This window comes from Meriones unguiculatus, chromosome 1 (genome assembly GCF_030254825.1).
Source record: "Meriones unguiculatus strain TT.TT164.6M chromosome 1, Bangor_MerUng_6.1, whole genome shotgun sequence".
In the NCBI taxonomy this organism is placed as follows: Eukaryota; Metazoa; Chordata; class Mammalia; order Rodentia; family Muridae; genus Meriones; species Meriones unguiculatus.
Genome location: NC_083349.1, coordinates 2,587,491 through 2,611,330, shown reverse-complemented (window position 1 = coordinate 2,611,330; position 23,840 = coordinate 2,587,491). Strand labels below are relative to the sequence as shown.

General features: G+C 43.6%; 2 protein-coding genes across 5 annotated transcripts in view; both read right to left on the bottom strand.

Moving 5' to 3' along the window:
• Tsg101 (tumor susceptibility 101) overlaps positions 1–4,298 on the bottom strand; it is a 32,161-nt gene extending 27,863 nt beyond the window's left edge. For both annotated transcript variants that reach the window (XM_021655198.2, XM_060378692.1), the window contains exon 1: positions 4,142–4,298. In XM_021655198.2, the coding sequence (XP_021510873.1) occupies positions 4,142–4,183 (42 nt within the window). In that variant the 5' untranslated portion in view covers positions 4,184–4,298. The remainder of the gene's footprint in view (positions 1–4,141) is intronic.
• Positions 4,299–4,832: 534 nt separating this feature from the next.
• Uevld (UEV and lactate/malate dehyrogenase domains) overlaps positions 4,833–23,840 on the bottom strand; it is a 32,753-nt gene continuing 13,745 nt past the window's right edge. For 2 of the 3 annotated variants that reach the window (XM_060378688.1, XM_021655200.2), the window contains 5 exons: positions 21,515–21,685; positions 19,387–19,560; positions 14,664–14,727; positions 11,743–11,866; positions 4,833–10,849 (listed from right to left, as the gene is read on the bottom strand). In XM_060378688.1, coding sequence (XP_060234671.1) covers positions 10,685–10,849; positions 11,743–11,866; positions 14,664–14,727; positions 19,387–19,560; positions 21,515–21,685 — 698 coding nt within the window. In that variant the 3' untranslated portion in view covers positions 4,833–10,684. Of the gene's footprint in view, positions 10,850–11,742; positions 11,867–14,663; positions 14,728–19,386; positions 19,561–21,514; positions 21,686–23,840 lie in introns of those variants that run through there. The other variant, XR_009590335.1, reaches the window with a different exon arrangement.

The following is a 23,840-nucleotide window of genomic DNA, read 5'->3' as shown; positions in this document are numbered from 1 at the left end:
TTTTATTCAATCCCCAAGATCCACATGGTAGAAAGAAAGAATGGACCCCTGCAGCTTAGCTCTGACCACCATATGCTCACTGGTGCATGTGCAAATGTGCGCACACAAATGATGAACATAATGAAAAACTAAAAAACCCAAACCCCATGTCTTCTAAAGTATCAGAGCTTGACTTCCTTCTTATCCTTTGTTCTTTCCCTTCTAATCAATTATTACTGAGCCACAGGACTCACTCCTTTATCTTTTTCATCTAATCTCACTTCTTTAGTATTCTCTCTTGTATTTTTAAGTATTTAAACTCGCACATTAAAGATTTCCCATACAGGGCTGGAAAGATGGCTCAGGAGGTAAAGGAGCATGCTGAGCAGTTAAGCTTGCCCCCTAAGCGTGGTCCCTAGAAGCCCACATGGCAGGAGAGAATGACTTTCAAATGCTTGCCTTGGCCTATGTGTGCGCCTATATGCACATGGACATCTTTTTAAAAACACTTTCAATCTGAACCTCTTCCATAAACTCTAGACATGCGTCCCTTCTTTCTGTAATTTCAGTGACCCACGCTTAACCTCACTCCTGAAGTATTTGAGAGAGAGCAGCCACGGCCCTGTGCATGCACACCAAGCCATGCAGGACAGGACCGGAAGTGAGAGGATTTGCACCCTTTGAGGTGTGCGCCATGGAGTTACTCAAGGTCTCCAAGGATCAGCATGCTCAAGTTCATCAGGAAGAGGGTGTGGACAAGAGGAAGCAGGAGCTGGGCAATGAGATGGCAGCCATAAGGAAGGCAGCAGCCAAGAAGGACCGATGGCCCTTCTCCTTCCCCAATACATTTGTATTGCAAAACAAAACAAACACCAGAAAATTCTAGAAATAAACAATTCATTACATTAAACTGCACTTCTTTTTTCCCTCTCAAAACAGGGTTTCTCTGTGTAGCCCTGGCTGTCCTGGAACTCACCTGGCTAGCCTTGAACTCACAGAGATCCACTTGCCTCTGCCTCCCAGTGCTGGGATTAAAGGTGTGTACCATCCAGTAAATTGGATTTCTATGTAGCATGATGTCTTGATGAAATCTCAGTCCTACTGCCCTGCCCAGGAAGTGAGTCGTCTCTCTGTCCAGCGTAAGTACACTACATAGGCTACCCCACCTGTTAGTGACTGACTGTCCCAGGGCTTGTGTTTAAGGAACTATTTTACTCAAAGCCAGAAACTTATAACTGCTCTACCTTGTTATATTATTATTAACCTCTTACTGAAACTAACTTGTAAGTTAAATTTCCTTACAGAAATGCATGCATAGGAAAAAGCACAATCTATATGGTTCAATACATCTGCTTTGTCTTGGAATGTCTCCACTATGGGGAAGGGAAGAGGGAGTGCTTTGTATCTAGCTACCAGTTTGACAGCTGTGTATCTACTGCACATTAAACTGACCAGGAACAATCTCCTCATCACCCTCCCAGTTGCATTCTTCCCACATCTTGACTCTAGCTGCTATTCAGATTCCAAACCTTGAGGTTCTCCTTGACATCTCCCTCTCAAGCCACAGCAAATCTTGCTCAGCATTAACTTCAACACATACCCAGAATCCTGGGCAGAAGAGATGGCTTAGTGCCTAAGGGTGCTTCCTCCTCTGCAGAGGAACCAAACTCAGTTCCCAAGACCCACACTGGGAGCTCCAGGCAATGCCCTCTTCTGGCTTCTGTGGTCAGCCACATGTATATGCACACACACACACACACACACACAAGTGTACTTAAAAAGAAATCCTTTTTAAAAACTGTACTTGTATATCTACATCTCTAGACCCTGACTTCTCCCTCAATAGCGACAACTACAGTCTAAGCCAGGAACAGCAGTGTTGTCTCTACTGCTCTACTGCAGTCTCAGTTCAGCACCTAGAGTAGTCTTGTTACAATTCACATCAATTGGGCTGACTGTTGTGGATCATGCCTTTAGTCTCAGCACCAGAGGCAGGTGGATCACTCTGGTCTACAGAGTAAGAACCTCAAAAATAAATAAGTAAATAAATAAACAGAAATAAAAAAAGCGAGGGGGAAGCTGGAGATGGTGTGGCACATCTGCTGCTCTTGCTTAGGTGGTTCACAAACGCTGCAATGCTAGCTCCAGAGGGTCCAATACCTTTGGCCTCTGTGTGTAGATCTTGCTGGCCCTCAAACTCACAGAGATCTGTTATTAAAGGTTTGTGTCACATATCTGTTCCATATACATAATAAAAAAAAAACTAAATTATTTCCTATCACAATCCAATCAAATGCCAATCCTTACACTCGCCTGAAAAGCCCTCCAAAATCTCCCACATCACTGAAAGTCAATGCCAAATACCACTAATTCCTGCCTGCTCTCAGCCTGCCATGCTACCACCCTTTTGGTGATGAACTGCTTCAAACCTTTGTGCTTGTCTTTCCTTCTTCCCAGAATGTTCTTACTCCAGATTATTCCAGAGCTCATTTCCTTATATTGCTCAGGTTTCTGCTCGGATAGCACTTCTCACAATAGAAAACTAGGACCTCACCATTGTCACCACCACCACCATTTCTTCCTGCTTTACTTTTCTCAAAAGCTATTATCAACTTTGCAACATTATTAGCATGATTTTGATACTTACTGGCTTCTATGTTAAGAAGTACAATTTTTAGTCAATTGCTCACACTGTTGTATCTCTACAATTTACTGTACAATAGCACTCTTTTTCTTTGAGACAGTCTCACTATGAAAACCAAGCCGGCCTCAAACTCAGAGATTTGCCTGCCTTTGCCTCCCAATCAGTGCAGTGTGTGCCATCATTTCAAACTCAACAGCAACTTTTAGTGTGACCACTTTCTTCTACCCAGTTAGCAGTGACTCATCTTCTATTATAAGTAAATACTGTATGTAAAAAAAAACCAGAAGGTTGCTGTTAATAATGAATAAAGTAGAAAGTTATTTGCATAAAGCAAGATGGACTAACAGTAGAAATATACTCAATTGATAAAATCACAACCAAAAATGGTGTTGACAAAAACCTGATGAGGATGGGAGCTAAGATAATGCTCAAAGGAGAGAGATGATCTGTAGCAATATTAAAACACTAACCAGACCCCTCCCCATGAGCCAGAATATCTTGATAAGGGTGGAGATTCCTCAATCGGATGAAGTTAATGGGCTAAATCCTCTAAAAGCGTAATTGATGCTTTGAAAAATAAATGATGAAGATAAACGTTACTATACAGACCTTTGCTTGGGCCACAAAGATTCCCCCTAGCCCCATCTGTCATAACCCATAACTACAGGAAAAAAAAAAATCAAGAAGCTTAAAAAGTAATGGGTAGATAGCCAAGAGACTGTACTGGAAAGGTCTCTTTTACAAAGTTTTGAATTCTTTTTTTTTAGCATCATTTTTGTTTGTTTGGATACAGAGTCTCACTGTGTATCCCTGGCTGGTTTGGAACTCATGATCTGTCCATCTCTGCCTAAAGTGCTGGGTTTAAAGGCTGTGCCACCACGCCCAGTTTCCTTGTAAATAGAAACCTCTTAAACCTACGATCTCTATCGAAGGAGTTAGGGCTCAACCACATTACATAGATTTTATTCCAATTAAATTTGGTAAATTACCAAAAATAAATAAATAAAGCATTCTGGAGTTGGGTGCCCAGTGTGTTCATCAAACTAATAAATTAACATGCAAAATATCCAAAAAGTCCTTTTTAAAAGTGAGGGGGAACCCCTAACCCCAGGCAGGCATACGAATTAAGTTCAACTCAAAGTAAACAAGCAAACAACTGCGTTAATCATAGTTAATGCATGCAATGGAACGGAACTGCAGAGTTCTCCAAAGTGAGGCGGGGATGGCAGTCTAGGTTTTCTGGCTGCTCTACTCCAGCGAGCCAATTGCACCAACAGTTCCCGAGCTCCGGAGAGGTGGGCCGGGCCGGGGGCCCGGGAGAAGCGCGCGGGGACCGAGCTGAGCAGGGCCGGGCACAGCAGGGCTGTCTGGGCCGTAAGCAGCGCCTGGCGGACAGCAGTGGCCGCGCCAGACACGACCCCGCTTTTGTTTACGGAGACGAAGGCGGGAAGGGCCGCTCCGCAGAGCAAAGCGGACGCAGCCCTGCCCGCGGGGCCGCCCAGGAGGGCGCGGGCTCACCTTGGACATCATCTTCTTCAGCTGGCTCTCGGACACCGCCATGGCGCGCGCCTCCGTCCCCACAGGCAGAGGGTCAGCGCCACGGGGCCGCCCCAGGCCGCCAGACAATCGCCGCCGCCGCCCCGCCCCTGCCAAGCAGGAAGCCGGCGCTCAGCGCTTCCGCTTCCCGCGCGTCACTTCCGGAGACGCTGCCCTGCGCCGGAGCCCGGCGTCGGCTCGGACCGTTCCCGCAGGTGCAGTGGGTACCGGCGTCGGGATCCTTTCCCGGCCGCTGAGACCCTCGGCCGCCGGCCCGCTGGCGACCCCTGCCAGGCGCTGCGCGCACAGGGTCCTGGGGCCGCGCCGCTCGTGTGACTAGCGCCTGGGGCAGCCTGGCCTCAGGAGTTGCTTTAGGTGACGACGGCCGAGGCCCCTCTGTTTATCGCCTGCATTTGTCTTTTGTTACTGTCAGTTTAAACGTTTGAAGCCCTTTATGCTAAGTTCGCAAGGATAAAGATAAGACAGGCCGCAGTCAGCCTTGAAGGTCCTTGATGTCAGCCTTATTTTCAGACCAAAAAGAATTTTCTCCTTTCAGACTTCGGAGCCGTCTCTCCAGTGTCAATCCCAAAAATGCAAGGAGAAAGATTGAGCCTAATTATGATCACGGTCAAAACAAGCTCTTCTATTTGTGTACAGGAGGTCAGCACTGGGCAAAGGCAAGAAAATGGTTTTTATTGCTCGGGTGGGAAGGGGTTTCCAAATGGGGGTTTGGCAGTCAAATAGGCTTACAGAATTGGAACATAACAAAGTGGTCATGGTTGCAAGGTGGCCTTAAGGTAGTCATGACAAAGTGCACATAAGGTGGTTATGACAAGGTCATAATAACCTTTTGAAACAAAGGCACGGTTACAGTTGGAAACAAGCAACTGAAATGTATTCTAAGCACTACTGTTGGTGCTGTGTTCTGTGGAATAAACAATTTACCCTTGTTCATTCAAATGCTGATTTCTCTACCCCACTATCTGGTTTCAATCTGGACATTTCATTGTAATGTTTATTCTAAGCATCACCTGTCTCAAGTTTGTGTAAACATGCCACCATTTGTTCTCTGTGTTGTCAATAAAACAACCACCCAGTTCTGTGCAGTGGAGAGAATAGGGTGGGACATCCTGGTCCGGAGAGGAGAAGGAAGGGAGTGGGAGAGTCAAGGAGCAGAGAGATTCATTCCCGAGGAGAGGACTTGGAAACAACGAAGAGAAATGAGCCAGACCTAAGATATGACTAAAAACAAATATAATGTTGGAAATTCTGAATGGGAGGAGGCTATGCAGGCTTGGGAGTAATCATTGCCCAGCATTGTGCTCTAGGATAATTAAATAAATCCTAGTCTCTGTGTGGTGAATTGGGTATACAGCTGGTTTAGGAATAACTGCTGTTTAACTAAAGATAAATTAATAGTAAATACTAATAACAACATACTGCCATTTCGTTTTCAGACTCCATCAAAGGGAGAAACTAAGTTTAAGGTCCCAGGCCCTAGGGGACCTGGGGACTTCCCAATAGCCAACAGTTTCTGTTGTAAGTAAACAGTTGTCTGAGTCCAGGCCTCTCAGGGACTTGTAAGGAAACAGTTGTCTTGAGTCCAGCCATTTCAAGAGCAACTTTCTCCGTCTTGCTGGCATCAAACTAAGTTTATGATCCTAGGCCCAGGGATCAGCTTCTATTCTGATTGATAGAACCTCCCTTGGTCAGCCTCTTACGTCAAAAAGATTGGACAAAGCTACAAACCCAGCCCACTTCCCCTTGCTGTATGGTTTCATCCTTTCAACATGCTGTACAAATATCCCTTCAAGGTTGCGGTTCAGCTCCGAGTCTATTCTGCAGCCCTGGACCGTCAGTACCAGCTTGCTTCTAATAAATACTGTCATCTACATTGACCTGGTGTTTGAGTTATGTTGGATTTAAGTGGACCCCACAACAGTTACCTTTTCCTGGAATAGGCAGTACAGAAACATTTGTATTTAAGGTTACAGGTGGGGCATAGCTCAATCAAACCCAGTTTGTCTTTACTATAAGACGGCTTGGCTTTCAAGCCTAAAATGGAGGCAGGCTGGCTCATCACCAGACCTATTCTCAGATTTTAATTGTCCCATAGAATACAAGAGGTGATACTTGATCTCAGTTGAATTTCTATTTCCAATAAAAGCTTGCTCTAGGGATTGAAGAGATGGCTCAGCAGTTAACAGCATTTGTTGTTCTTACAGAGGGTTAAGGTTAGGTTCCCGGTCACAAGAAATCTCCGTGGACACCAGGCATACAGGTGGTGCACATACATACAATGTGGGCAAAACACTCATAAAAATAATCTTTAAAAACATTAGTGACATAGTAACCATTAATTATTATATGTAATAAGTACAGTCATCCAAAGTATAAAACCTAGTATAGACAGTAGTGAAAGATGATACACCAGGATAACCTTAGTATACAGTGTGATGGTATCAAGTCCTTTCTAAGCAAGGCATGGACCAAAGGGGCCTAAGTGAAAGTGCATGGCATGAGTCAGTGTGCTCCACCCCAATAGGTAACATCAACCTTGAGTAAACTGTAGCTACAGTCAAACCCGAAGCTCACCCTATCCTGCTATTCCCACTTGTTTCCAGTTGTTCAAAAGCACTTGTTCAAGCATGAAACCCAGAGTTCAAATCTCACAGGGCATTCCCACCCACGCCTGTGACATGGTTAACACCAGCTACAAGAGGAGTAAAGAAGGACCTTGGGCTTGCTGGCTACTGGCCTCACCAAGAGATGAGCCCCAGGCTCAGGAAGAGACCATGCTTCAGGAAATAGGGTAAGTGATGGAAGAGGACACTGAATGCCTTCTCCCTACAATGTCTTTACAAATACTCAAAAGCCTTCATTTTAAACTGTTCTTACAACCACAGCTATCTTAGAAATTCCTTTAACCAGAGCATCTGTTTCTATGAATTGAAGGCGAACTAATTCAATGCTTTACAAGGTTATTTTTTATTTATTTTATTAATTATTTTTTTTTTGAGACAGGGTTTCTCTGTGTAGCCTTGGCTGTCCTGGACTCACTTTATAGACCAGGTTGGCCTTGAACTCAGAGATCTACCTACCTCTGCCTCCCTGAGTGCTGGGATTGCAGGGGTGCACCACCATGCTCGGCTACAAGTTTTTTTTTCTTTTTTAAAAACCAGGTATGACAATCTATAATCTAGAATTAAAGTCCTTGGGAGGCAGAGGCAAGAGAATCTAAAGATGAAAGCCAGCAATGAGTAGATAGCATTATATTGTTTGAAAAGTTTCTATCCAAATTATATATTTTTTAAATTTAGAAACAACTGATTTTTCTTCATTTTACACTTAAGCACTTTAGTGAATGGATGTGGGTGCTCTGAAATGCCAGGAAAAAACCCTCTTTAATGTGAATGTATTTTCTTTCACTTAATCAGATATCACATGATCCTTTAAAAATCAAAGTTTATTATTTTTGATATTTGAGGAAGACCATGTAAACCGGATAATGAAAAATAGACCTTACAGTATTAAAAAGCATTTTAATCTAGGCCCCAGTAAAATCATGAGGTACTGCATGATTTTGGAACAATGAAAGTTTCCCCCTCCTTGTCACATAGCAAGAAGAAAAACCAACATTTTACTTAACATAGTGCTTTTTAAATGAGGAAATACATCTCTTACTTTTTCACAAAAGCCTGCATTTCAGAACAGTCCAGTCGGTCGAGGTTTGTGACTTGGTTAGGGCTGAACTTGTCATATGGTAGGTATTTCTGGGGAATGGACACTAATTTGGATCCTGTCCTTGTGCCTCCGATGAGAAGTATGCAAACGCTGTATATTTTCCATTGGTTTAGAGACTGACACAATATACAGATGAATCAAGTCAGCATCACCCAAACATTAAAAGAGTCAGAGAAAATCAAAGTTACCACACAGAAGCCCTGTGACTGTTAAATTAGCAAATCAAAATGAGGTGCTGGCGATTGACACCGCCTGACTTACACAGAACTTACAACTGCTGCCTAACTCAAGGAAGTGCGTGATACAGAAAATGACTTCTCTACTAGGACCTTTTGAGGGTGAAGTCAAACTCACACAAAATAGTTGGGATAACACTGAGTGTTCAATACATGTCTGTTGTATTGACATTTCTTTCTGTAACTGACACAGTTCTTGGCAGCTCATTGTTCTAACATTCTGCAGTTGGCTCACTGTTGAAGAGTGTTAGAATTAGACCCCAGAAACCAGGTTGGGGATGAACCACAGTGGTGGAGGTCTTGCCAAGCTTGTATCAGATCTTGGACTAGATCCCCACAAACCGGACAAACAAAAACTGTTGCTGGGCATGGAAGCCAGCACTCTTGAGGCTTAGGCAAGATGATGGTGTAAGATTAGTCTCAAAAACAAATGAAGAGAAAAAAGGTTCTATTTTAGGAATTATTGAATCCCTAATTAGTCATCACCTATTATAAAATACTAGTTTAAAACACATAAGAAATGGTTGTTTCAACTTTACTTTCCTGTTTCATACAAAAGACCAGTAAAAGCAACAACAAAATTGTCTACAAATGCTTATTTCAAGTATCCTAAGTTTTTGTGGTTCTGAGACCAAACTCAGTGCTCTGTATACATCAGGCAATCATCTTGCCACTGGGCTACATCCCTAGTCTGAATGTCCAAGGTTTTATGCAGTTAAATCTGGTGGGATTCTTTCTCAGACATCATTTTCTAGTTTCTTCAGCGGGGGTTCTGCGGTTGTTACCATCACCGAGTGTCACACTGAGAATGAGATTATTTCCTTTGTACCTCACAAACCACTGCGCTCCTCTCTGGCTACACTGGAGTCCCTGTCACGGGCTCTCCACCTCTCTGACTCCGAACTTCACAGGGCTTAGCACACTTGCACTTATATGACATTTGGTCACTGTGTTCCGTGCTAATCCTTACGCACCAGCTGGGTTTGCTCTAATCTGTTGGTGTTCACAGTGCTTCATCTGTGAGAACTTTCTCATCAGCACCAGCTGAAGGACTAAGTGAACACTGTCTCCAGCCCATACTACCTCTGCTATTTGCAGAATTTCTGGGGGTCAAGCTAATCAATCTTTGTAAGAAATATTTTTGAAAATATAGGCAGGCATGGTGGCCCATACCTTAATCCCACTGGGAGAAAGAGGGAGAGGCAGGAGGACCTCTGTGAATTCGAGGCCAACCTGGTCTACAATAGCGAGCCCCAAGATAGCCAGGACTAGGTAAAGACCCTGTCTCAAAAGAAAAATAAAATAAAATAAGAAGGAAAGAAAGAGAGAAAAGGTCCCATGTGAGAATGAAAGGAATTCTTTCACAATACCCCAAACCTCAACTTTAGTGTCTGTGACAACTTGGCTTTTAGGCCTCTAAGCCTCCCTAGAGCCCCTGCTGCTACCTATAAAAAGTAAAGGCTGCACAGATAAGTAATGCCCCATGGAACCCATGGGATCTTAGACACTAACGTTCAGCTTCCTCCTCTGTAATGAAAATAAACAGCCCCTACCTCAGCCACTTAATGTGAGGATTCTGAAGGTAAGGAGCTCCCGTGTAAGAGTTGTGTTAGCCACCACTGTCTTCTGCATGTCACAGCAGTCACCATGCGGTCTCCCACGTGGAAGTGCTGCTGCTGACCAATCTCCCAGGCACAGCTGGAACTGTTTCTCCAGGGCTGAATGACTTTCTCCGAAGCAGCACTCCAGCCGGCCGGCCTCTCTCCCTAAGACCATGGCTCTTAGGAAAGCCTCATGATTCGGTCTCAAAATTGGCCGTTATTCATTACTTATGGCCACAGAAAAACACATCTCTCTTTTTCTACTGATACACTTTTAAGATATGTTGGAGATCTTCTAGCCCAGGAAGGGGTTCTAGAAATTTTCAGAAAGGAAATCTCACTGGAAATTAAATCACATATTATTTTTCATGTATTAAACAGGAAATCTTACTGGAAATTAAATCACATTATTTTTCCTGTATTAAACATTCCATTAGATCAATTTAAAATGCACACTAAAGTCCTTTCTGGTGTTTGTAAGCTGGTGAACTGGCCATTACCATCAACTGGGTCTCGCAAAAGCAGCATTAATGTGTAAGCCAAGCATCTCGGAATGAACACCTACCACAGAGTTTGTGCCCATTCTGCCTAAGCTTACCAGGCTAAGAATAAATGTCCAACAGGAATCTTTAAGGATTGCATTTCTCTCAGAACGTCTCCAAAGTGCTAGATGTGCCTTAGGTTTAGGACATTCAATTTAAAATGACATGCAATGCAAATGAATCTTCATCCCTGCTGTACGTTTAAACAGCAGTACAGGCATGTCAAAAAAATCAAATACTTTCCCGTCCTCTCCTCAAGGATTAAATTATGAAGCTAACTAAGAAACCATCTACCACAAAGGCTGCTTTTTAAGGATAAATAGTAAGTTGTGGAAGTTCTCAAAACAATGTGTGTTGGCGAAAGTAAATGAGCTCCGCCCTTCGGGTGAGCGCACTTGAAAATTAGAGTTTCAGCTGCTGCTGGAGGCTGTGGATTGAGGATGCACTGGTTTGGAGTGTCTCCATCATCGTGTCTTCTGCTGTGGTTTTAATGACTTCAGATACTCCACCGGTTCCCAGGATGCAAGGCAAACTTAAAAATACTTCATTGTCTAGACCATAATATCCCTGAAATGAAAAAGATGAGATTATAGTTGAATTACCACAAAAAAATTAAAATGATAGAGCTGGAGGGATGGCTCAGCAGTTAAAAGTATGTTGTCCTCATCCAGAGGACCTGAGTCATTCCCGGTATCCATGCCAGGCAGCTCATAACCATCTGTAGAGTCAGCTTCAGGGGATCCCACACTTTTCAGCCTCCATGGCACCTGCACTCACACACAACCCTTGTCAGATACATAATTAAAAATAATAAAAGAATATAAAGATAATAAAAAGACTTGTAGTTCTAGTACAAAGTGATACAAGTTAAACATAATTTGTTTGCTAATTTTCTAAACTCGGGATAGAGCTCCAGCAAATGTCTGAGATGGAAGGAGTCAGGTCAAAGATAAAGATGCCCTCTTTGCAGGGAGGTAAACTAGCTGTCTGTGCCATGGTCAGCAGGCTGGAGGGAATCAGAGATGGACAGCCCTTGGGGGAAGATGGCATGGACTCTGGGGACAGCCACCACAACAAGTCATTTCACATTTTCTTTCCATGTTGTATTTCCCTCCTGGTGTTCAAAAACATCTGACCCAGGATTTATACCTCATTTTAGCTGTGTTTTGGGGGTAGTTCATGTTCTGGTAAAAGCAGAAAACTGCTGGAGTGACTTGCTGGCTTAGGTGATAGAGGACAGCCAGGAAAAGCACACAGATTACATGAACACCTTTGCCAAATCCCCTAAGTTATACGGATGTGGAAGGACAGGCTGACCATCCACACTTCCCAGAAGCAACTCAGGATACACACTCCCTCGGCTCACACCAAAGCCCTGCGCTGACACAGCAGTCCTGCTGCCTTTATACGATTAATAGCAAAGCTATCAAAGTCTAAAATACATGAATGAAAGTCGTTACCTTTGCTAAAGTTGATACAGAATGCACTTTCTTTTTGTTGTTTATAATGGTGTCTACCAGGTCAGCCACCGACAGTCCAACAGACCAAGATCTCTGACCTTTTACCCTCAACAGTTCCACAGCTCTAGATTACAAGAGAGAGAGAGTTCAGAAAATTTAAGAAGGCTTGCAGATAACATAATTATTACTTCAGGCTTTCCTAAAATGTGAGATGCACAGTTCACAGAGAAAATGCAGAAACCTTTACAGCATAAAAGATACTCACCACCGTGATTACTTAACTAAATATTAGTTAAACCATAATTGGGTGTGGTGGCATATGCCCTTAATCCTAGTACTTGAGGAGGCAAAGGAAGATGAGTCCAGGCTAGCCAGGACTAACTGTCTCACAATAGCAACAACAACTGACAAAAAGCCAAACTAAACACCAGTTTGGCCCACCAATGCTAACAAGGATAAAAGGACTGATTAACTAGTTCTGGAAGCTGTATGAAGAAGCATCCCTGTAAGGCAGGGATCTAGAAACCCCCTTCCTCACACTTTGCCCTACGGCAGCAAGCTCAAGTGTGCAAAGGTATACATATGGGCATGCTGGCTGTATTTGAAAAAACAAACAAACAAACAAACAAACAAAAAAACAAAACTCATCAAATGGAGAACTGGTTAAATAAATCCCTGTCAAATACCATACAACATGGCTCCTATGAAAATAAGGTTGGGGCTGAAGTGATAGCTCAGAGGCTGAAAGCACAGGCTGATTTTCTAGAAAACTGAGTTCAGTTGCCAGCATCCATGTCAGAAGGCTCCTGACTGTCACTAACTCCAGCTGATAATCTCTAGGGAGCTGATACTCTCTTCACCCACATGCATGCATGCTCCCAAATAAAAAATAAATCACATAAGAAAAAGGGAGGAGCCCACACCACCTGTTATTTCACCATCACCAATAGTTTTCCTCCACCTAGAGTGATTGTGCCGTGTGGGCTTTTAACTCTTTGGCTCATGAGTTTTCGAACATGTAGCACTTAGAAAGAGTGTGTGAGGGGTGTAATCTATTATGTAATACTCATGAACAGGGTCCTCTATTTTGTTTGGTTTGGATGGTGCTAAGGATTAAACTCAGAGCCAGGAATGAGCTAAATGCCTAAGCGTCACGTCCTACACCAAAGAAGCTGGTGCTGACAGGGCAGTCCTGCTGCTTGATAGGATGAGAGTCTAAGACAGGAATGAAATAAGGCCATCTTTGCTGACGTTGCTTCAGGACACACTTTTACAGTAGTGTCTACCAGGAGAGTGAGCTCAGCAGTGAAGGGCACAGAAGGCTCAGGTTTGGTTCCCAGCACCCATATGGCGGCTCACAAAAACTCGTAATTCCAGTTCCAGGGTATCTGACATTCTTGCCTAGCCTAAACACATGTCAGACACACACGTAATGCATATACATACATGCAAGAAAAGTCTCATACATAGAAAATAAAAATAAATCCTAAAAAGGAAGGAAGCCTTCCATGTACAATACAGAAAGATACTCGGTTGTATGATTAACCAAGGTGCAGGGTGGTACAGACAGTGTAACTGTTGTAAATGATCAGTGCACCTGCCTGTGGGGCCTGTGGATGTTAAACTGGCTGCTTCCAGACGATGGGATTATCTCAGTTTTTACTCTATAAACAGCTGTGGTATTTAAAATTTATAATAGGCACACTAGGGCTGGAGCAATGGCTCAGTGGTTAAGAGCACTGTCTGCTCTTCCAGAGGTCCTGAGTTCAATTCCCAGCAACCACGTGGTGGCTCACAACCATCTATAATGAGATCTGGCGCCCTCTTCTGCCATGTAGGAATGTATACAAAGAGAGTGCTCATATGTATAAATAAGTAAATACTAAAAAAATAGGCACATTTTTTTTGGGGGAAAAAAAAAAGTAAAGGCAGGCATGGTGGCACGCCTTTAATCCCAGCACTCGGGAGGCAGAGGCAGGTAGATGACAGTGAGTTCAAGGCCAGCCTGGTCTACAAAGCGAGTCCAGGGCAGCCAAGGCTACACAGAGAAACCCTCTCTCAAAAAACCAAAATAAAAAAGGTATGTAAATGTAAACTGTTTAAATTTATTCCATTTAATAACTATAGGGAACATAATTCAGTGTGAAAACACGTTTAGCACATCCATGACTCTGATTTTATTCTCCAGCACCATCAAAACAGCAACAATGAAACAAAATAGCAAAAAACAATAAAACAGGAGAACCTATAATGTAATAATGCAATAGCATTCACTCAGATTAAATTCCCTCACATCCTGTTCTTTCCAACTGTTAAATGCAATTAAACTCCTAAGGTGAAGATTTAAACATCTACACTTTACTACCACTCCCGACTTAAGGAGAGTATGATTGGTGATGGTGAAATAACAAATGTCTGAAAACAATGTGTGTGTAAACCCAGTGTAGTGGCACACCCCAGAGGGCCTCCACATACGGGTTCTGTGCACTGCACTCCCCTGACATGATATGGAAAACTTGGGTCTTGGGCTGATTTCCAAATGTAGTCATGTGTGCTTAGTTGAGATAGCGGAGATGAGTCCTCTCCGTACACTAATTTGATATCAGATGATTGGATGCAAAGCACTCTTTGGAGTCCAGGACTGCAGAGCACTGCTCCTGGCACTTCCACGCTCCCTGTAAGCCAGCCCTGTTTACACATGCCAGGAAGGACCTCTTGTGCTCCTGGCACCTCCACGCTCCCTGTAAGCCAGCCCGGTTCACACATGCCGGGAAGGACCTGCTGTGCTCCTGGCACTTCCGTGCTCCCTGTTAGCCAGCCCTGTTCACAGACGCTGGGAAGGACCTGCTCTGTAAACAGGTGCTCTCTCAGCTATGAAGCCCATGAGTTTCAGCTGGACGTTCACAAGTTCGCACTGTTACCTGCTAGACAGCTGGGCCTGAGAGCTACGACTTGTCACTCCATCTCGGCCGCTCCATGAGCATACTAAAATTAAACAAAGAATTAGTTATGTTTTGCCAGTGATTTTGTTAAGACTAACAAAATGTGACAAATGGCTGGGAGTGGTGGCTTAAGCGTCAATCACAGCCATCAGGAGGCAGCGGCAGAAAAACAGAGTTCCTTGAATTGGATGTCAGCCTGATCTATATAACAAGTTCCAGGACAGTTAGGGCTACACAGTGAGACAGGGTCCAATAATAATAATAATAAAAAAAAGGTGCCACCACCACCAACAACAAAACAAAAAGCAAAAAAAGATGCAACAACTGGCCTTTTAAGCTCAAGAGACCTGGTCTTCTTATAGTTTTTCACTCTTCTAACAATAGATCCTTTCCCATTGATGGCAGTTAGTTTTATGTGTGGAGACAAGAAAGACTTTAAACCTCGATCTCCCGCAAGTGTGCTCCAAGTCTACGTGTGGCTTCCTTACCTGCTCTCCACCACCAGCAACAGGTCTACATGGCCACTGTCCACTCACGTGGAAGAGCTGCTCCCTCAGGAGGCTGCAGCAGGTAGCAGCCTTGGAATGCTGGAAGCACTTGCCAGCAGCTCTGCTGGGACGCATACTGACTGACGATTACTTTGAGGAATAACTTGGTAACCTACTCTGGGATGGAATTTCTACAATCGTAAGAGAAGCAACGGCTTTTGACCACAGTGTTTATAAGACAATTTAAAAATCCAATTCAGTGCCAACAATCTGCAGTTTTTAAAGCATGAAGGGACTTGAAATCTTCTTGCACGTGCCAAGCATGAACTTTGCCAAGGCCGATGATGCATCAGAAACACATAAACTAGATATTTGTGCCAGTTTTTAATATTGGCCTGAAACTGCAACACTTGAAACCATTCTAGTATTCATTTATATAAAGGCATCTTAAAAAATAAGTCTGTTTTCATGTAAGCAAAGCAAAAATATATTTGGTTGTAGAAGAATATCTTATGTCTATGATTCACATACTCTAAACTGCATTTAAAAAAAACAAAACTCCTGACCATTCAGTGATGTGACAGCAGCAATGGACTTGGCCGTCAGGACACTGCCCTCCTTCACGCTGACTGACCATAAGCTGCCCTGGTGCAGCGACTGCTGGCTCCTCTTTTGTGTCCTCTGCAGTCTATTTTCTATCATGGTGCTGAGGACACAGAAGCTAATGCACAATGCTAAAGCCCCACACACCATTCAAGATTATATTTGGTAACAAAGAGAAAAAGACTTGTAACAATTAAGCTGAAAATCATAGGAAAGTTTCAAGCTTATTTTTTATAATGCTGGGAGGGAACCTAGGGCCCTGCTCATTCTGAGCAGGTGCCTGACCACTGCACTCTGCACCCTGGCCCCGCAACAATGCGGCTCTCAGGAGCAAACGGAGGCTCTGCAAGAGCAACAAGTGCTCCTCACCCCATCCTCTCTCTAGCCCCGGGCATCTCTATCTTTTTATCTGTCCTCTATATAAGCTCTGACTCGTAACTAAAAGGAGAAAAATGTTTGGAGTGTTCAAAGCTGCCTGTAACAAAGTCAAGTCAGTCAGGATGCATGGTGATGATGAGATAGCAGACTCGGGGGTGACACGGTGCGCTAACGCCTATAATCCTCGCACAGGCGTAGCTAACCTTGAGTGCTGTCCCGGAGGTGAGCAGGAAACGGTGAAATGGTGTTCAGGAACAGGCAGCAGCAGTGAGAGTGCACGAACTACTACAAGTGACCACGTGGCTAGCACTGAACAGCTGGCAGACCACCTGGCAGCTGAAGCTGAGGAAATGAAGTCCAATGGTCTCATTTGTCTGGGGACACCTTCCTAGGCGGTGGCTCCCATTGTCTCTGAAGAACTCGAAGGAGGATTTTATTTAGACACTTCCATTCTTACAACTGTCTCCAAGACCTAACATTACTTCCTTCCTTTTGCTAAATCTGTTCATCACCTTGTAAATCTCGGAGTAGCAGTCGCTGAGTGCTTACCCTGTGCCAGGTGTGGCATAAAACACTTTAAGTGACATTAAGTGACAGCAAGGAAGAGCGATATTTTAGTGTCAATTTAGGATATATTACCCTCAGCAGTTCAGTCATCCTCACTGGGCTCTTGTTTCCTCCTCTTCTATACATTTAGAAAATCAGGGCTCAGCTGGAGGGTGGCGGTGCACGCCTTTAATCCCAGCACTAAGAAGGTAGAGGAAGCTAGATCTGAGTTTGAGGCCAGCCTGGTCTATATTGAGTGAGTTCCAGGACAGCCAAGGCTACACAGAGAACCTTGTCTCAGAAAAACCAAAACCAAAACCAAACAAATAAAAAACAAAACAGAAAAGAAAAAACTAGGGCTGGAGAGATGGCTCCATGGTTAAGAGCACTGGCTGCTCTTCCAGAGAACCTGGATTCAGTTCCCAGAGCATGGGAGCTCACTACCATCTGTAACTCCAGTTCCAGGCAGGGGATCTGACACCCTCACACGGACATACACGGAGACAAAACTATTTATTTCGACCCAGAGTATTTGTAAAATGTAAGTGAGATACCTGTATGAAAAGTACTTCATAAAAATAATTATTAAAAAATCAATTCTATCAGCTGGGCGTGGCGTCTGTAATCCCAGCACTCAAGGAGGCAGAACAAGTGAATCACTGTGAGTTGGAGGCTAGCCTGATCTACAGAGCAAGTTCAGGATAGCCAAGGCTACACAGAGAAACCCTGTCTCAAAAAACAAAAACAAAAACAAACAAACAAACAAAAAAAAAGGAAGAAAAAATATTCTATCACATTACTGTTTTCACTTGTGCAAACATTCTTACCAGCTGACATCTAAGATGCAGCCAGCAGAGGGAGCCTCTTACTCATGTCTGCCTTTAGGGAAGGAGCCCCAGCTCTGTGCACACTTGGCTGAGGAGGGGAGGACAGGACAAAGGTGCGAGCCAGGGCCAGGGCTGTTAGTTTGCCTAGCAAGCACAGGCTCCTGGTTTGGATCCCAGCATGGCAAGACAAGACGAAGCCAGCTGTGTCTTCCTAGACAGTGAGCAGTATGATGGCTGGGAAGAGTCAGCAGTGCCCCGACGCTCCTGACTGAGAGTGTGCTCGTGAGTGCTCGTGAGTGCTCATCCCATTAGGTTTCAGATGCTCACGCGGCTCTCTGTACACGCAGACACACATACATCAAACATCCCAACCCTGGATCTCAATAACCCAGTCTGCATTCTCCTAGATGCTCTGCATTTCTCAGCTGAGACCTCGAGTCAGAAGTCCCATGCCTGCTCCCTATGTTTTCACTGCCTCTTGGCACAAGCTACCCACCTCCGCCTGGTTTGGAGTTCCCAGTCCTGGCATGTTTTCACTTTACCATCAACTCAAAACCCATGCATTCTTCCAATGTCCAGCTCAATTATGGCTGTTACTATCATTTGAGGTACTACAAGTACAGTAATCTTTATTTCCAAGTGAATTCAATCCATGTTGAATGCATGTGTAAATGTCTAAGTACTAGAATAATGCTTAATCAAAGAGTATCCTGTCAACTAAAGTATCTTGTCAACTATAGTATCTTGTCAACTAAAGTATCTGAGTATCTGAGTATCCTGTCAACTAAAGTATCTTGTCAACTATATCTTGTCAACTAAAGTATCTGATATAAAGTGTTGTGGTGACCCCAACCATAAAATTATTTCATTGCTACCTCATAACTGTAATGTTGCTACTGTTCTGAGCCCTAATGTAAACCATCTGAAATTTAGGTTCTCTGAAATGTAACTCCAAAGGGGTCCCGACGCTCAGGTTGAGAACCACTGCTTTAGAATGAATGTGGTATGTCGTGTTCCACACCTTTCACATGACACACATGTCTGGTATAGCAAAGAGTAAAGTGTAGACGCTCACATTCTTGTTACATGAATGCAAGTGGACAAATGAGAGCAAGCTTCAGTCCTATCACTTGACCAGCCTGGCTTTACACAAAATACGGAAGCTGTAAAGGAAGGCATTCTCAAATACAGAAAGCCTTCTTTCGCAATAAGAAACGGGTTTTGTTTGTTTCCATACAGAAAACTGAAGCGATACTTTTGTGATAGGGAGGGAACAAGCAGCTGGTTAAAAAGGAAGCAGGCTGAAAATTCTTTGGCAGTGGTGATGGGGGAGGGAAGAAACAAGCAAGAGGCATACATTTAGGAGTGAGGCTGAGCTTTGGAAAAGCAAAGAATGATGTGGAGAGCTAGGGGACTTCCAACTGCTCCAGGTGCATTTAAACATTTAAGTGAAAAATTAAAACTTTTCAATTAATTCTACACTCTAAAATTCAATCCAAAATTTAATTGTCTTGCTTTAGGCTCAAGAAAAACCAAATATATGAGTATGATAGGAGCAGGGGTTGTAGCTCAGTGGTAGTACATGTAACAAACACACTGGAGGCCCTGGGTTTAATCACTAGCGTGCGCACACACACACACACACACACACACACACACACACACACACGCACGTGCACGTGCGCGCACACGCACACACACACACACACACACACACACACACACACACACACACGGGGTGAGCGACCCTCAGCAAGGCTCTCTTGGGCTTGCTCACATAAGGGCACTCACTAAGGCCCACAATCCTCTATCAGTTCACATAGTATGCAAGCAATGACATCACTAAACTGCTGTACTTACCTTTGTTTTCTCCCTGTTCACCAACAACCCACACTTCTTTGCCTGAAGTCTGCGTCTTCAAAACATTCATAATAATGTATTGTAATCTCTGTGAATCCAGATTGCATCCAGTCCCAATCACTCTATTTGCAGGAAATGTGCTCAGTTTCCATGTCACATAGCTCATGATTTCCACTAAAATGTTATACACAAAGTAAAAATTTTAAGGATTAAAAAAAAAAAAAAAGCTGCCTTTAACCACAGCAGTCAGGAGGCAAAGGTAGGCAGATCACTCTGAGTTCAAGGCCAGCCTGGTCTACTAAGTGAGTCCAGGACTGTCAAGGCTACACAGAAAAACTCTATCGTCCCCTGCTGCCTCTTACTCCCCCACCCCCAAAACGCGTCTAGCCTCACCTAGCTCAGCCCAATAATTCCATTTCAGTGATAAGTTTCTTTTATGTTTTAGGCTTAAGTGAAAATGCCGACTCATATATTATTATGCAATACAGCACCTTAAAAAAAAAAAGCCTACAACTTCCTTGTCTCATACATGAAAAAGGATTTAAAGAGACCGCTGTCTCTTCGAGTACAAACGAAACCCATAACTCTGGGACATTTTCAAACACATGCTCACACAGAGAGTATCACTTCACTAGAGAAGTATGGCAGCACTTCTACACCCTTTGGGGGTCTTAAATGCACTGAAGCTTTGTAGTCTCTGAGGCCGGATCTTGTATACAGTCTAGCTGGCCTTGAACCCCCAATCTTCCTCTCTCTGCTTCTGAGTACTGGCATTATAAAAGTATACCAACATGGCTGATAGTATGTTTGTGAACTATATTGAGAACACTAGGGGTCTGGGATATGGCTCAGTGGGTAAGAGCAGTGTCTCATCTTCTAGAGAACAGGGGTTCGAATCCCAGAAACCACATGGAGGCTCACAACTGTCTGTAACTCCAGTTCTGGTGTCTTCTGAAAGGAAGGAAAGGAAGAGAGAGAGAGAGAGAGAGGGGAAGGAAGGAAGGAAGGAAGGAAGGAAGGAAGGAAGGAAGGAAGGAAGGACACACTAACCAGGTTAAAGTATTTTATATAACTTCCTCACAGAGCATAAATTGTTAAGGTAGAAAATAAATAAGTTCCCAGAACAGTTAAGCAAAAAAAAAAAAAAAAAAAAAAAAAAGGTGAAAACTGAGCATAGAAAGCAGGAAAATAATTTCATTTCAGTGAAGCATTAATTCTTTGAGTGTGTGAACATGTGCAGGGTTCTGAACATTAATTCTTTGAGTGTGTGTACACGTGCAGGGCTTCATGTATGCTGGGCAAGCACTCTACCGCCAACCCATATCCCCAGCCCAATAATTCCATTTCAGTGATAAGTTTCTTTTATGTTTTAGGCTTAAGTGAAAATGCCGACTCATATATTATTATGCAATACAGCACCTTAAAAAAAAAAGCCTACAACTTCCTTGTCTCATACATGAAAAAGGATTTAAAGAGACCGCTGTCTCTTCGAGTACAAACGAAACCCATAACTCTGGGACATTTTCAAACACATGCTCACTGTTGAGCCCAAACCACCTAACTCACCTAACTCACCTAACAATGTACAAAATATAAACAGTGACGACGGGTGAGATGGCACAGTGGGTAAAGGCAGATGCCACCAAGCCCGACAGTCTGAGGCCAACGCACAGCCCATGTGGTGAAGGAGAGCCGACCTTCACACAGTGCGTGTGTGCACACATTCACACACACACAAAAAGAAAGCGTAAGAAACTGTTGCTGCATATGAAACGGTATGCTCCCTAACATCTTTATAACACCAGCGAGGTAAGGTATCTTACGTGTAAATGTTGCTGCATGATTCTCTTGGGGGTTTTAACCATTTTCTCACTAAAGGAGGTATGGCTCACAACTGGAAAATACCACATTTCATGAAAAGGTGTGAGTTGTGAACTGTGTAATAATAATTATAAAGAGTAACTGCTGCTAGCATATACATGCGTGCCCTGTTCATTGTAAGAGCAACCTTACTGAATACCCCTTTGTATACCCACAGTGCTTTGGCTTTTTTTTCTTTTTAAAATTAGCAATGGCAACAATACTGGTAATCTGGACCAACATTTGAATTTAAAATAAAGCTTTTTACCTGGCTGAGAGGCAACAAGCAAGACAGCATGTTGACTGTAATGTCCCAGAGCTGGAACAAGAGCTCTGAACATGTCCACATTGCTCTGTACTGCACGGAGGTAGGATTCAGAACCACCCAGAGAGTTGGCTGTGAAGATCACCACCTTGGAATGAGCAGAGGCAGACAAATCTAATGAACAGAAAGAAACAGTCTGAGTTCAAAACAGTCTAAACTAATGCTAGTACATGGTGAAAATGTTTCTCTATCCTGTGACCAGAGAATATAGGCATATTCTGTCACTCAGAGCACTGATGGGTAACATCCTGTATTCCAGGGCCAGGCATGGTGGTACACAGCTGTGATCCAGTACTTGAGAGGTAGAAGCAGAATGGCTCCCAGTTAGAGGCCGGTCTGGGACCCGCAAAGACTAACGTTTCCATGTGTTTCACAGTTCTCAAAGTGGTAATAGGTAATATGATGTAGACAAAGTGAACTGACAACCACTGGCTTCTGTCCTGTGAGCTGGGGAGCCACAGGGTTCCTTGAAAGCAAGTGTGACAAAACGAGGGAGGGGGGAGGAGGGCTGACTGGGCGCTGCAGTGGAGCGACAGGGCAAGCCAGCAGCGGGGCTGGGACTCAGGCCCAAGCAGTGTGGCTTCAGGTTCTATACTATTAACCCACCTGAGAAACATGGAAACGGGGACCTGGAGACGCGGAGACGCATGCACAGAGCATCAAAACCAGCGAGCAGTTTAATTTACACACCACCCCTCTCTCACACATCCACCTGCTCTCTTTTCCTCCTCTGGCTTTCTCTGCCTCGAATGACAAAAATGTCTTCATCCTCACAGGTAACTGAGTCCCTGCTTGGTGATAAGTAACATGCTCTGCACATTTCTTCCAAAGGTTTTGTTCTTTCAATTATTCAGTTATTTCACCAGTTGCCAATGGCTAATGAAATAAACAAGAAAAAAAAAAAAAGATTTCCTAAATGAACTCACTTTCACTAAAGAGTTTCTCCTACAGAAATCTGGAGAAAAGCGTTCCCTTAAGGACTTCAGGACTGGGAACGACAGGCAAAAGAAAACATCCAGCTCTCCCAGGAACCTCTACCCAGCCATTAAAGGACCATTAAAGCAACTACAGTGTGCTCTCAGATGAGGAAAATGAGCTAATTGTCTCCTTGGGGATCTAAATGCTAACTGAACTGTGACTTACTGCTTTCAGAACAGACAGGGAAGTGAACTCTCCTGACCAACATCAGTGCATTCCAGCTTGTGAGACTGCTTTAAACATTATTTGGAAAACAGTCAGGAACATGGGAGAACCAAGGAAAGAGCATCAAAGCCCACACCATTGTGGCATGTATGAGCTGGTCTTATCTAGAGACTGGCAGAAATGTTCTAGGAAATGCATTTTGTTCAATGACCTATTCTTATTATTTTGATTTTTTTAAGATTTATTTATTTTACATACATGTAAAATATAAGTGCTATAGCCGCATATATCTGCATGCCAGAAGAGGTCATCAGGTCCCAGTATAGATGGTTGTGAGCCGCTATGTGGTTGCTGGGAATTAAACTCATGACCTTTGGAAGAGCAGACAGTGCTCTTAACTACTGAGCCATCTCTCCAGTCTCTATTATTTTGATTTTTAAAGTTTATTTTTAAGCTGGCTGTGGTGGCACACCCCTTTAATCCTAGCAGTCGGGAGGCAGAGACAGGTGGATCTCTGTGAGTTGAAGGCCAGCCTGGTCTACAGAGCTAGTTCTAGGACAGCCAGGGCTACACAGAGAACCCTGTTTTTGTCTCAAAAAAAAAAAAAAAAAACAGACAAAACAAACCAAACGAATAAACACACACATATGTATATGTGCATATAATTTTATATATCTGGGTACCTGTGCAGGCCAGAAAATGTTGTTGGAACCCCCTGGAGCTAGAGTTACAGGCAGTTGTGAACTGCATAATGGGGGTGCTGGAAACCAAACTTGGGTCCTCTGGAAGAGCACGCTCTTATCCACTGAGCCATCTCTCCAGGCTGGGTTGATTTGTTTTTTAAAATCATGTATTCCTGGTAAAATAGTTTTTTTTTTTTTTTGGTAAAATAGTTTTAAACCTGCATCCTCAAATATAGTCTTTATCTGGATAAATATCTGTACTAATAGGATGTCACATGTAGTGTGAAAAGATACTTTTTAAAAAGGCTTCAGGGGCGGTGCCTACTGTCACCACTACTTGGGAGAGCAGTGGGCTAACAGGGGCTGCCTGAGCCCAAGAGCTCAAGGGTAGACTGGAAACAGCAGGAGGAGGCTCACACGCACAAAAGGGATGAATAGCAAAA